At 57.8% G+C, this 12,467-nt stretch overlaps 7 protein-coding genes across 7 annotated transcripts; 5 read left to right on the plus strand and 2 right to left on the minus strand.

Moving 5' to 3' along the window:
* Window positions 1-1,092: 1,092 nt before the first annotated feature.
* M421DRAFT_414907 (uncharacterized protein) lies at window positions 1,093-1,512 on the plus strand. The gene has a single exon (XM_033590497.1). It carries the CDS (start codon window positions 1,101-1,103, stop codon window positions 1,338-1,340), a length of 240 nt encoding a protein of 79 aa, XP_033454098.1. The 5' UTR covers window positions 1,093-1,100; the 3' UTR covers window positions 1,341-1,512.
* Window positions 1,513-2,019: 507 nt separating this feature from the next.
* On the minus strand, window positions 2,020-2,619 carry M421DRAFT_50586 (40S ribosomal protein S8; the record flags this gene model as incomplete). The annotated part of the gene is made up of 1 exon (XM_033594843.1): window positions 2,020-2,619. The coding sequence occupies one exon, from the start codon at window positions 2,617-2,619 to the stop codon at window positions 2,020-2,022; it is 600 nt and encodes a 199-aa protein (XP_033454099.1).
* A 401-nt stretch (window positions 2,620-3,020) lies between these two features.
* On the plus strand, window positions 3,021-4,866 carry M421DRAFT_414908 (uncharacterized protein). Its single transcript, XM_033590498.1, has 3 exons — window positions 3,021-3,174; window positions 3,226-3,392; window positions 3,454-4,866. The coding sequence occupies exons 1-3, from the start codon at window positions 3,137-3,139 to the stop codon at window positions 4,674-4,676; spliced, it is 1,428 nt and encodes a 475-aa protein (XP_033454100.1). The 5' UTR covers window positions 3,021-3,136; the 3' UTR covers window positions 4,677-4,866.
* A 658-nt stretch (window positions 4,867-5,524) lies between these two features.
* M421DRAFT_45 (uncharacterized protein) lies at window positions 5,525-6,871 on the plus strand (the record flags this gene model as incomplete). Its single annotated transcript, XM_033594665.1, has 2 exons — window positions 5,525-5,602; window positions 5,666-6,871. The coding sequence occupies 2 exons, from the start codon at window positions 5,525-5,527 to the stop codon at window positions 6,869-6,871; spliced, it is 1,284 nt and encodes a 427-aa protein (XP_033454101.1).
* A 314-nt stretch (window positions 6,872-7,185) lies between these two features.
* Window positions 7,186-8,732, minus strand: M421DRAFT_46 (ALDH-like protein; the record flags this gene model as incomplete). The annotated part of the gene is made up of 2 exons (XM_033594685.1): window positions 7,186-8,280; window positions 8,337-8,732. The coding sequence occupies 2 exons, from the start codon at window positions 8,730-8,732 to the stop codon at window positions 7,186-7,188; spliced, it is 1,491 nt and encodes a 496-aa protein (XP_033454102.1).
* Window positions 8,733-9,065: 333 nt separating this feature from the next.
* On the plus strand, window positions 9,066-9,528 carry M421DRAFT_50172 (uncharacterized protein; the record flags this gene model as incomplete). Its single annotated transcript, XM_033594804.1, has 2 exons — window positions 9,066-9,368; window positions 9,454-9,528. 2 exons carry the CDS (start codon window positions 9,066-9,068, stop codon window positions 9,526-9,528), a joined length of 378 nt encoding a protein of 125 aa, XP_033454103.1.
* A 167-nt stretch (window positions 9,529-9,695) lies between these two features.
* M421DRAFT_106636 (FAD binding domain-containing protein) lies at window positions 9,696-12,420 on the plus strand. The gene is made up of 2 exons (XM_033587130.1): window positions 9,696-11,012; window positions 11,066-12,420. Exons 1-2 carry the CDS (start codon window positions 10,004-10,006, stop codon window positions 12,226-12,228), a joined length of 2,172 nt encoding a protein of 723 aa, XP_033454104.1. The 5' UTR covers window positions 9,696-10,003; the 3' UTR covers window positions 12,229-12,420.
* The last annotated feature ends 47 nt before the right edge of the window (window positions 12,421-12,467 follow it).

The following is a 12,467-nucleotide window of genomic DNA, read 5'->3' on the forward strand; positions in this document are numbered from 1 at the left end:
AGCACGAAATACGCCTACTCAGGGCAGCTCAGACCTGTTTAGAAATCTCCCGCCGGCCGCACTGATCGGATCGCCCCACCCACCCTCACCAACCGCTTGCCCCTTAGCCCTGTAACTACCTTGCACATGCTGGATCACTCTGCTCCGAACCGCAGTGTGCTCGATACGGCAATAACTGCGGCTAAGGGAATACCAACTGTCCTCGGGAAATTAACCAATAGTCGAATAAGCAGTCTGTTTCAACCATACACACCAGTGCTATCCCCTCCACGCCTCGACCCCACAGCAGGCCAATCGCCATTGACGATTCCTATGCAAACCTACACAGTGTTCGCGTCTGGAGGAAGTGACCCTCGCCTAGAACGTCCGTTGATTCAAGCAACAGCACGCGAGCAGCGTTCAGTCACAGCTAACCAGCACCTGCTTCTGACCAATGCGGTGATGCTGGCAAGGATGCGGTGTCCATGTCCCAAAGCTGTAAGAGCTGCAAGTCTGCTTGTATAGGAACCTCACCTATTTCCCGGGTTCCAAGTGTTCCAAGTGGTTATCAGGTGCTCAACAAACCAGGACTGACACCACTCAGCCTGGTGTGATTGCGACGACTGAACCCGGTCGAACACATATGCCTGGCATGGCACAGTGCTGGGGCAGCGTACAACCTCGAGATACGAATCTTTGCAAGCGTCTCCGTACGAACCCTCAGGACACCCCATGATTACTGAGCTTCGATGTATTTCCCTGTACGCGCCAATCGGCAACACGCACGTCCTGGTAGGTCATACAGCGTCGTTTGCGCAGCAGATGGCCCATCACCCGGAGCACCTGTATCAACATAAGCTTTACATGGCGGGTCGGTCCTGACCCTCTTCGTCATGTCTGCTTGCCACGACAGTCGTTACAATAGCGAGCTGGTCTTGTTGGCTGCAAAGCACCTGTGACTCGGCCACAGCATATACCACGGGCATTATACACGCCGACGTCCGCGTGCTACCGTAAACCCGGGATGGATGATCGTTTAGCGGGTGCATTACCAAGGCTAAAAGCACAGTCGATCGCAGTCTTCGTATGTCGGAATACTATATGGACTTACTCGATCGCCAATGCTCTCGGTCGCCAATGCTCGCGGTCGCCAATGCTCGCAGTCGCCAATGCTCGCAGTCGCCAATGCTCGCGGTCGCCAATGCTCGCGGTCGCTAATGCTCGCGGTCGCTAATGCTCGCGGCCGCCAATGCTCTCGATTACCAATGCTCTCGGTCGCCAATGCTCTCGGTCGCCAATGCCCTCAGTCGCCAATGCCCTCAGTCGCCAATGCCCTCAGTCGCCAATGCTCTCAGCGATGAAGCTGAACAATATCGGTGCTTCCGTACCGATACGTACCAACGTCATATAGTCAATCGTTCAAAAGTTGGATGCAGATAAGCCTTCATGGGTATAGAACGCTGGACGCCCAACCCAAGCTGCTTTCCAGGAAACCAAAGTGTACCAGCCCAAAAGCCACATCGCAGAGAATAGTGCAACGAGTGCCTATCTGCCAAACGGCGTGCGAAGCGGAGAGCTTCTGTCAAGACTCTCTTCACCGGTACTCCGCGGAGAGAATCCTTCTCGGCCCCGCAGTACCCATCTCCCTCGCTCTCCAGTCTGTGCGAGATTCTCTTGCATCTATTTTCTCGCCATGACCTCTTCTCGCCATGGCCTTTGACGTACTCTGCAACCTTGATGATTTGAGCAACATGTCCGACCTTCTGTTAAAATGTCGATATGAATCATGCAAGTGTCCCTCTGAAGTCGGACAGACACAAGGCGAGGTGCGCCACACGGAGACGGTTACGAACATGTCGATATTGCTAAATTGCATGATGCCAATGGTCGTCCATGCAGGGTCTTGTACATCCACCGCCGACCTTCGTACTGATACAAGCTGTCTTACAACGCCGAAGCCATGTGGTGGCACCAGCGCAACCCTCCCTGCGCCAGAAATGTTTATACAATGGTTAAGATGTCCTCGACCTTGCTTCCTCTCTACCACACCCTGCACAAGGCCATACCGCCCAGCTGCCTCTCGACGCACTCACGCGCCTCCAGAATTCCCCGGTCGGTGGTGAGGAACATGCACTCTCCCGGATGTGTCAGGCCCTTTACATAGCTCGACTCTCGCGTCCGTGTGATCTTGGCCAGGTCCTGTGATGTGAGCCATATCCGTCGCGTGGGCTTGGAGATCAGCTTCATGTTCTTCAGCACAGGCTCGTTGCTCCAATACTTCAGGCCGAGCCACAGGCGACGCCGCGCAGGGTTCTGCGGCACGCTGACGTGCTCAATCTTCTCCTTGCCCAGGTCCGCCTCCGTGTGCTCGCCGCCGTCGACGTTGAACGCTTGCCAGGGCTCCGCTTTGAGGCGCTGCGCCATGTTCTCCAGCTCTGCCGGGTCGGGCTGTGTCTGCAGCAGGAACGGCTTGGGCGGCGAGACGCCGCCGAGCGTCACCGAGGAGAGGAAGCCCTCGCGCTGCAGCCCGAGAACGAGGTTCACGTGCATCTTCGAGACGGGGATCGATGTGAGGCCGAGGCGGGCTTTGGAGGCGTTTTGCAGATGCGAGCACACGTGTGCCAGGTTGACGAGAGACATGTTGGCAGTGTTGGTGCGGTGTGTGCCCTCGAGGGGCTGCGGCGAGATCGGGGGAGATGCGCCGAGGGCTGCGAGTGTCAAGCGGCGGTCGCGCGTTCGAGTGCACGGGTTGGTGGCGATGCAGGGCGTGCGTGGTGCTGCAATTGCGCGTGCGGCCGGCGAGGGCTGCTGGCGGTAGACTTTTCGAAGTTGCACCCATCGCCGCCGGAGGAGCCACATGGCTGGCCCAAGCTCTCGCGGCCAACCCACCAACCAACCCACCCAACTTGCCCTCGACTCCAGCGCTCGCGCTTGCCATGGCTCTAAGGATGCGGGCGCTTCGAGGACCAATAGGTACCACACTCGTCCTCACAACGGCTCCAGTGCCCTAGCGTGCCTCTGCTCAGACGCTTCTATATATTCCTGGATCTCCTGTCGTGACTCTTGCGTGCTGATTCTCTTTGTGTTGTCCTTCGCAGCCCCGTGAAAGCGTGATACTGGCATTGTTAGACGTGATCGGACCTCACACACCAGCACCATGCCTCCTCAGCAAGGAGAGGTGTCCTTGACGACGCTGTATGCTGTCACATTACACAGGCCTTTGACGCAAAGCTAATGTCCGCGCAGCTTTGCAGACGTCCACTACTACTTCTCCCCGCCTACATACCAACCCCCGCACCACCGCTTTGACAAGAGCTCCTATGTCTACCTGTATCACAACCCCATGCGCCAGAGCGGGCGCATAGAGATTGCGAACAATGCTGGGACTCCGTCTCAAGATGCGGTCGCTGGTCGTGAGTCTCCATTAGAAGTGGGCTGTGTTGAAGGCTTGGGCTAACCTAGGGTGTCCAATAGAGTTGGAATCGGTCAAGGTCGAGCAGAGCTACAAGCACCCATGCTTGTTCACCCTAACACTGGACGTGTTCGGTGGCCAGCATGGAAGCCCAGCTTCTTCACCTCAGCAAGACATGTCCCAATGGCACCTTCCAGTGCCAGACCCGAACAACCAGGGCAAGTACATGTACAGGCTGCACACCGTCGACATGTACCTGTGGACACAGAACGATGCAAGCATGTTCCTGGATTCGCTACGAAGGGTTGTGCAGCCACATCAGCTTCAGATCATTGCGGATCCAAACGCTATATCGCCGACGTCACTACCTCACGAACACAAGCACGACACGATGAGTCCAGTCATTGCCAACCTCGAAAGAGCCGCGATATCGCACCAGAGCCGCACTCCCAGCATCAGCTCCACACAAGCGTTTCCTGGCCCTCCGCAGGCAGCTTTCCCTGGGCCTCCTCCAGCCGCTCCTACCTCCACTGCAACCCCCTCGGTAGGAAACCAAGGCTACACGCCTATGGCTGCCTACAATCCTGCTGCACCAGCTGCACCGGAGCCCATCGCCCATCGCGAGAAGACCCCGCCGCCTCTAGATGCGGCAGAAGGGACTGGTCTGACTGGAGCAGCCATACATGACTCGCAACCTCAGCAGTACAGCAATCCCTTGCAGACCTCGTTCGCCCCTCAACAGACCTCTGGATCATACATGCCTGGTCCTCCAGCACCTGGTCAAGGCTTCAGTGGTCCACCAAGCGTGCAACGAACCAACACAGCGGGTTCAATGCCTCCGCCGCCCCAAAGCCCACCGTCGTTCGCAGGTCCACCTCAGAGCCCCCCTTCGTTTGCAGGCCCGCCTCAGTCTGCGCCTCCTGCAGAACCCTATGGTCAGAGTGCTCCACAGCATCCAGGCGTGCAGCGGCAGTCGTCTGTCCCGGTTCAACAGTACGCCGGCTACACTGCTGGGCCTCAGTCTCCTGGTCTGCCCTCACCTGCTCCAACCCAGCCACAGCATTACCTAGGTTATGCGCAGCACCAGTACGGCAGCACTGCACAGCAGACGCCTGGGACAGACCCAGCCGATATGCACAAGCAGTTCTACCGTCCAACTGAACAGGAGGCTGTTGTTGACGACAACAGCACGGCAGCGACACCTAACTCGAACATGGGCAAGAGAGTCGTAAAGGTCGAGAAGGGCGTTGGCCGGTTTCTGAAAAAGCTGGACAGTAAGTGGTAAGCATCAGAGCGTGTGTAATGCGATTTAGCCAGCGAGCGATGTTTAGAGCATATACCCACTCGTTTAAGCAATTCAGACAGCAGAGACAGCAAAGACGGCAGAGACAGCAAAGACGGCAGAGACAGCAAAGACGGCAGAGACAGCAAAGACAGCAGAGACAGCAAAGACAGCAGAGACAGCAGAGACAGCAAAGACAGCAACTCATTCTGTGCCCGAGGATTGGTGATGATCTGCAGTGTGATCGCCGAGCGCCTGGTGCCAATCAAAGTTGTACGCTAGCATGCGGAAGCCGGCCCCCAGAATAGCAGCAGGTTTTGAGAGATGACATGTGCGCGTCGCCTTCATGCTGCTGATGTGAGCGATCGAGAGCTCCCAGGCGCAGGGAAGGGAGACGTGTGCGAAATTGTACACAGCAGATGCTGGAGTTTGATTTCACGGACATCGAGTCCCGTTGAGGCTCGAGGTGCCATGGCCTATCTTGCACCGCCCCAGCCACAGCTCTGTCAGCCCTGCATCTTGCATCCTGCCCTCACAGCCTGCGCCAAGGCATGTTCTAGGCTGAGCTGCGCCTGGATGCTGCTCATAGCCCCTCCCCACCTCCACAGTCTACGTGCCTTTGCTCGCCGCCGCAACCTGGAGCGCAATTGCATTATTGTCCAGCGCATCCGTTTGGACGTTTACGTTTCCAGGGAATCGACTTGACACCTGCTAGCGCGTCTCAACGCCGAAGGACCCGCGTTGCGAGCTCCACTTGCTCCAGGCGGTGATCTCATTTTCAGATTTGGTTCAAGGGCAGGCTTGATAGCTGACAACGGCCTGTCACCCACCGCAGGGCAGTCGCGTGTACAATGAGGCTACCCATGTTGGAAGCGAGGGCAGGTGCCCTCGAGCGCAGGCTGGACAAGCAGAACAAGAGCTTCGTTATTGTACGCGCCTCGCGCACGCCGCGCATATTGCTGGACCGTCCGTCTTACTAACACACGGCGCAGATAGCACTCATTGTCGCAGCAGTATTCGCAATCCTCGTGACCACATATCTCCTTACTCTGCGGTACCGGCGGCCCTTCTCCACGCTGCGCAACACAGACCAGTCGACGGACAACAAGCTGCCGTCGTTGTTTTCGTTCAAGCGGCTTTTCAAGAGGAATCGCCATGAATACTCCAACACGCTGCAGGACACTGCGTACCGCGGCCCCGGCGCCAGCGACAGCGCCCGCGACCGTGAGATGAGCGGGGCGAGCAACGCTGAGCGGCAGGCCGGAACCGCAGGCGTAGACAGGAACACGTCGGTACGCAGTGTCATGACACTGCCCGCCTACTCGCGGTCGGTGCGAGAGAACGAGCGGGTTCTGGGTCGCGAAGGCGAGAGAGCAGGCATGGACAACGTGGTCGAGCTGCCGGAGACGGCCGACGACGAGGAATCGCAGCGCAACGAGGAGATGGAGTCCCTCTACCAGATTCGCCTGGCACGGCGAGCAGAAGCAGCAGAGCGCGAGGCACGGCGAGAAGCCAGGCGCGACGCCCGCGCAAGAGGCGACACGATTGCACTCGCGGAGATTCGCCGCCGAGCCGAAGAAGCCGCCGACCTGTCTGTCTCGCAGATGCTCATCGCCGAGCACCAGACCCGCAGCCGCGACCGGCGAGTCTCTTCTGTAGCCTACGGCGACCTGGGCGTGGCGCGACACGACGGCACCCGCCTGCGCGCCAACTCACACGACAGCGACAATCGCCCGCTCCTCGACAGCGCCGCGTCCATCTCAGGCATCAGCGGCCGTTCGCGCGGTCTCACCAACCAGTCCACGAACACGCTCGACACGCACCACCGCGGCCTGTCCATCACTTCGATTCCGCGAACATCCGTTGATTCGCGCGCATCCAACGAGTCCGAGTCCCCGCCAGCTGTGCAGACTCGCTCAGATTCGAGCAGCGACATCGCCAGCAACGGCCTCCAGACAGTACCCAGTGCTCGGGACACGAGCCCAAGTCTAAGCAGAAACGGAGGCGCAACACCAAGCCCAGAGGCCGCTGCTGAAGAGGCGCCTGCGTACGAAGACCCGCCAGACTACACAAGCCCCGTCGAACGAAGGGCGCCCCAGCTGCCGCGCCTACCAACTCTCGAGAGAATACCGAGCATTCGAGTGGTGACTACAGAGCCCACACCGATCGACCCCAACCCACCCTCGTCGTTCCGCTGATCGGGAAGCATTTCGATTTACACGCCACTTAGCGCCTCAGACTTCTTCTTCTTATTTAGCGGTACATATTGCAATCATCTGGATTGACGGATGACATCACGATAGCATGGCGGAGAGCAGCATTGACTGCCCATTCTGGATATCCTATACACGGTTTTGCATAGCCATCACTTGGACACGTCAATGTCGAATACCGACAACAGATTCACCACACATCATGTCCATCTCTCATACTTGCTTAATCCGTTTTTGCTGGGCTTACGCTACAAACGCCAGATGCGAAACAAATGTTAATAGGAAACCCAGGAGATATTTCACATGAAGGAGAACCGCCTCAACCCAGCACGTGCACCAAAGAACAGCCCTGTGCCAATGCATGTCAACAGAGGAATGCCGAACAAGCCCAGCCCAATCAGGATACCCTGCTCAAAGTACCCGATCGCGATCCACTCCACTCGCTTCTTCTCGTTGATCTCCTGCGCAGTCTTGCTCAGCGCCTCGGCTGCAGCTTTCCGCGCGTCCTTTCCACAGAGTACCTTCGCTAGCGCAGCGTGTGAGCGCGCCGCTGTTATGAACGCGGGCGACGGCCGGGTGAAGTGCGCTTTTGCGTACCGCGCATCGATGTCGATGGAGCGGTATGCGGGACCCGCGGGGCCCAGAAGCAGGCGGTAGGGCACGTGGTTCACGAACGAAGCATCTGCTCTTACGAACTGGCTGAGGTACTTCCCGGCTGATGGTGTGCCAAAGTAGTAGCCCGCGAGCAGGCCGGATGCGGATTCGCTGTCCTCGTCAATCAGGCTGATGGCGTGTTCGAGCGAGGTGATTGCCGAGACGGCGAAGACGGGGGAGTTTGATCTCGCCGGGAGGAAGGAAAGATTGCTCAGGTCGACTATGGCGCCCATTGAGCCTTGTGTCACTACGCTTGTTCGCCATGAAGTGCTGGTCTCTAGCGACTTGAGAGCCTCTGTGGTCGTTTTTGAACCCAGCCTATGTTCGCCCAGTGTCGGTGATTTCGGCGAGCCGTTTGATACGATGTCGTCTGAGGCGAGATACGGAATCGCGAACCTCAGGGCGTGCTCCAAGAACTCCTTCTTCACATACTCATTGACGAAGACGAGGTCAGGCGCGTACGGCGAGCTTCCGCCAAATGCAAAGCGCGCGGTGACCAGATGCTCGGCTGCAGCGACAATATCAGCCGTGCGATCGACGATGGCAATGACCTTGCTTTGTGGCGAGGCGAGCTGTGTGGACGTGGGATGCTGGACGTGGGTCTCTTGGAGTACTTGGAAGCAAGTCGCCAGGGCGTCTTGTGACGGCGCCGATAAGACGAGGGCGAAAGTATCCGATTCGAGGGCCTGCGCGAGGAGGGTTCGGAGCAGCGAAGGAAGGGCGCGGAGATTGTTGTCGAGCTATCTCATATCAGCGTCAGGTCTTCGGTGTGCAAAGTCGAGGGTCAAGAGCTTACCTTCAGCGCAACGCAGTTCCCAGCAGCCATCGCCGCACTCAGCGCCGCGACAATCGAGAACAACGGCGTGTGACGCTGCGACTCGATGTAAACAACGCCCCATGGCTGCGTCTGATTCTGCGCATCCCTGCCGTTTGAGACTCGGTACTCGTCCTCCAGCTCTCTCGCTGGATCTATCACCGCGTAGTGCGCCCTCACGAGGTCCAAAGACAGCGCGATCTCGACTGTTGCTTCCTGCTCTGACACGCGGGTGTCTGATCGTATAGCGTCTCGGATGGTGCTGCTGTCGCGCCGCAATGCGTCGTGCAGTGCCTTGAGCTGTTTCTGCCGGAAGAAAGCGTTGTGGCAGCGCGCTGTGAGGGCGGTTGCGTGTAGCTCTGCTATTGCTGACGACATGTTCACGACGCGACGAAGTCACCGAAGAAACAAAACATCTCGAAAGAAGAGTAATTGAAGAGAATTATGTGCTACTAATGTCATGCTCAAAATACATCGTTCATACGTAACGCCTCTCCGACTGGCAACGCCGCCTCGGGACGGGGCCCTCCACTTCGGGACAAGGCACACCCATCTCCACCACCCATAGGCGCCGACTGCGATCACGCGTAGCAACTGCACAGTCGCATAGCCTGGGTGCTATTCCCTCGCCATCCAACAATTCAAGCAGATCTGCCCCCACCACCATCAGCACCACCACCATCAGCACCACCAGCATCCCAGACTCCCGCCATGTCCGTAACCACGACCTCCAACCCGCTCACTTACGCCTCCGCCACCGTCCTCGCAGACTACCAACTCACACACTCATCCGAGTCCTCTGTCGATGAAGACGCCTTCGATCAGAGTCTGAACAACCACCCCGCGCCCGCGCCGCACACACACGCCCCCGCGGACTGGCCCACTCAACATCGCCGCGTTCCCGCGTTCCGCCCGGTAAACACGCGGCTTGATCAGAGCGAGCGCCGTGTGTATCAGAACGGGGTTGAAAGAGCGTTTATCGGGACGATGTTTACGGGGGTTTGGGTGTTGTCAGTAAGTTTGTCTCGGTGAGAAGGGAGAGGGAGAGGACGATGGGGTGCATATTGAAGTGTCGGGGCATTTGGCTGACGGGTGATAGACGGCTTCGAAGGTTTGGCATGCGACGGCTGGCAGGGTCTGGGATGTTGGGTATAAGCTTGGTGGGGAGTGGTGAGGCGGGTGGGTGCGAGAGGGTTGCGGGGTGTGGTGGTGCTTTTGCAGGTTGGATTTCTGGTGCGATGGTGGTGGATGCTTGTCTGGTTTGCTATGTATGCCTTTTGAGCCAATCATACCGCACTTGTTCCCGTGCTGTCTTTCTTCCCCTCAACTCCTCCACCGACGACGCAGTATAGCACACATGCCATCCATCGTATCGCGCAACCGTTCGTCTGAGATGCAAATGCCCGTGCAATGCGGCGGGTGGCAATTACGGACACCGGCGGCGCGCACCCCAGCGTTCGGCTTGGCCCACGACGCATGTCCTCCACATTCCGCGTCGTGATGACACTTGACCGCGATCTGACGGTCACCGATCAAATGAAGCGGGAAAAGGCAATATCGGACGGTCGATCTGGGTTGCGTGTTCTTTGTCTGCCACCAAGACCTTTCTTTCTTACGTCCTCGACAACGTCTTCGACACATCATCCACCATGGACTTCACACAGAGCCCAACAAACAGCGTCAGCGGCACATCGCACGGCGAGACAAGACCACTGAATATCACTATCGTCGGCGCTGGTATTGGCGGTCTCTCTGCTGCCATCTTCCTGCGCCAGCAAGGACACACTGTCACTTTACTCGAGCAGTCGCGGTTCGCCAACGAGCTTGGTGCAGCCGTGCATCTCGCACCCAATGCCAATGGACTTTTGCGTCGCATTGGGCTCTTCCCGGAGAAGCTCGGTGCAGTCGAGTGTAAGAAATTGACCCAGATGATGCCCAACGGCAAGGAACTCTTCAGCGTACCGCTCTGGCGTGAAGCTCACCGCTGGCAACACCCCTGGCAGCTTGCTCACCGTGTGGGCTTGCATTCGGAGCTCAAAAGGCTGGCGACTACCGAAGACGGCCCTGGAAAGCCTGCAATCCTGAAGACTCGCTCGAGAGTCGTAAACGTCAACACCGCGGATGGTACTGTCACGCTAGAAAATGGCGAGGTGGTGCAGGGCGATGTCGTCGTCGGCGCTGATGGTGTGCACTCGAAGACGCGGCCCAAAATCCCTGGTGCTGAGAACATTAAGACTTTTGGAAGCGGAAAGAGCGCTTTCCGTTTCCTCATCCCAAGGGCGAGAGCGCTGAACGACCCAGAGACGAAGAAGTTCGCCGAGCACGAGGGTCACCTTATTATGATCTTCGGTCGCGATCGCCGTGTGGTTGTGTATCCGACGTCAGACAACACGCTCTTGAACTTTGTCAACATCCACCCCACAGCCGAGTCTCAGGTCGACCAGGACGAGCCGGGAAGCAGCGACTGGCAGAGTCAGGGAAATATCGACAAGATGCTGGAGGTCTTCAAGGACTTCGAGCCGGCTGTGCTCAAGTTGCTCAGCATGGCGGACGAAGAGACGCTGAAGGTGTGGGAGTTGCTTGACATGGAGCAGATGCCTACCTGGACGCACGAGAAGTTGGTGCTCATCGGCGATGCTGCGCATCCCTTCACGCCTCGTGAGTGTTATCAACATGTACTCAGCATTGGGCGCGACTAACCACTGTATCAGACCAAGGACAGGGTGCTGCTCAGGCCATCGAAGATGCAGCATCGCTCGCAGTCATGTTGCAGAAGGGTACGCCACTCAGCGCTATCCCCGAGCGTCTGAGGCTATACCAGAAGTGCCGCTTTGAGCGTGCTTCACACATTCAAGAAATCTCGCGCATCGCTGGCATGGACCTGGGCTCCGGTCCACCGCTGGATTCGTCCCGCTTCACCGCCTACAACTTTGGCCATGACGAGTGGGACTACTCGAGCCAGGTGCTGCGGAAGCATGAGTGGGAGAACAATAACGGACTGTTCTGGAGGATGCCGACTTCCTTCGGCCCCATGCCTGGTCCACGACAGGACTTCAATGGTCGCCCACGCGATGGAAGCAAAGCTACCTTCAGGACAGCAAGCGTCAAGTTCAAGTCGAGCAGAACAGTGTTGCAAAATCTGTTCCCTACCGAGAAGCTCAAGTTTGCATCACAAGACACAGTCGTCTATGCCAGCTTCTCGGCAACACAGCTCGACAACCTCGAGTGGCTAGGCGGACGAGGCTATTCGCACTTCGGCCTCTACATCCACGGCGTGCAGTATACCAAAGACAACGGCGAAACAACAACAGGCACCTATCTCCCCATCCTCTTCGAGAACCTCGCAGACCCCATTCTCAGCGGGCGGGAAGAGCTCGGCTTCCCAAAGCTGTTCGCCGACCTCACCATAGAGCACGACGAAGCCAACAATTGGTCGCTGAGCGCCAGCTGGATGGGTTCTAGGTTCGCCAGCCTGACTCTTTCCGACCCCTCTGAGCCTCTCGACAACGGCGCCGCCGGTGCCACGCCCGCGCCCGCGCAAGCCCCAGCGCCAGCCGAAGAAGGTCTGTTCTTCCACAAGCATATCCCCGCCACAGGCAGCATTGGCAGCAAAGAGCGCGGCCAGGCGGACGTATCGTACACTGCGTTCCTGCCCAACGATCTAGACGCAAAGACCGTCGAGAGGAAGGTGGCGAAGACGCTCAACGCAAAGGACGCGCACATCTTGTTCGATGCGTTGGACTGGAAGGCGCTGCCTACGCTGCACCATGTTATTGCGCGATTACAGGAGGTACCGGTGTACGAGGTTGTTGAGGCGAGGATTGTAGAGGGGACGGGAGTGAGCGATGTCAGTGCGGTACAGAGAGTGGAATAGTGCATGTGTAGTGCGGCGAATTGAATTGACTCCTTGTGTCGACCATATTGTTTTGATGTCTTGTTGACCTCTACATCGAATGCGGTCCGCACGATGCAAGGAATCTTGCCGAAACGCTCGACAGGCCACACGCGTCCCAAATCTCAGTCACTGTGAAGTGGAGCGGCGGAAGACTCTATGCATCAACGATTGATGGTAGCTTGTTCGCATCGCAGGGAAAGCACAGATTGGAGCGGGGC

Source organism: Didymella exigua (genome assembly GCF_010094145.1).
Source record: "Didymella exigua CBS 183.55 unplaced genomic scaffold M421scaffold_1, whole genome shotgun sequence".
In the NCBI taxonomy this organism is placed as follows: Eukaryota; Fungi; Ascomycota; class Dothideomycetes; order Pleosporales; family Didymellaceae; genus Didymella; species Didymella exigua.

Excerpts from the sequence above, each read along its gene's own strand:
- M421DRAFT_414908 (XM_033590498.1), top strand. The coding sequence starts at position 3,137 with ATGCCTCCTCAGCAAGGAGAGGTGTCCTTGACGACGCT. Across the intron at positions 3,175-3,225 it reads GAGGTGTCCTTGACGACGCT|CTTTGCAGACGTCCACTACT; the intron begins GTATGCTGTCAC and ends ATGTCCGCGCAG. Across the intron at positions 3,393-3,453 it reads TCAAGATGCGGTCGCTGGTC|AGTTGGAATCGGTCAAGGTC; the intron begins GTGAGTCTCCAT and ends GGTGTCCAATAG.
- M421DRAFT_106636 (XM_033587130.1), top strand. The coding sequence starts at position 10,004 with ATGGACTTCACACAGAGCCCAACAAACAGCGTCAGCGGCACATCGCAC. Across the intron at positions 11,013-11,065 it reads TGCGCATCCCTTCACGCCTC|ACCAAGGACAGGGTGCTGCT; the intron begins GTGAGTGTTATC and ends CCACTGTATCAG.
- M421DRAFT_414907 (XM_033590497.1), top strand. The coding sequence starts at position 1,101 with ATGCTCTCGGTCGCCAATGCTCGCGGTCGCCAATGCTCGCAGTCGCCA.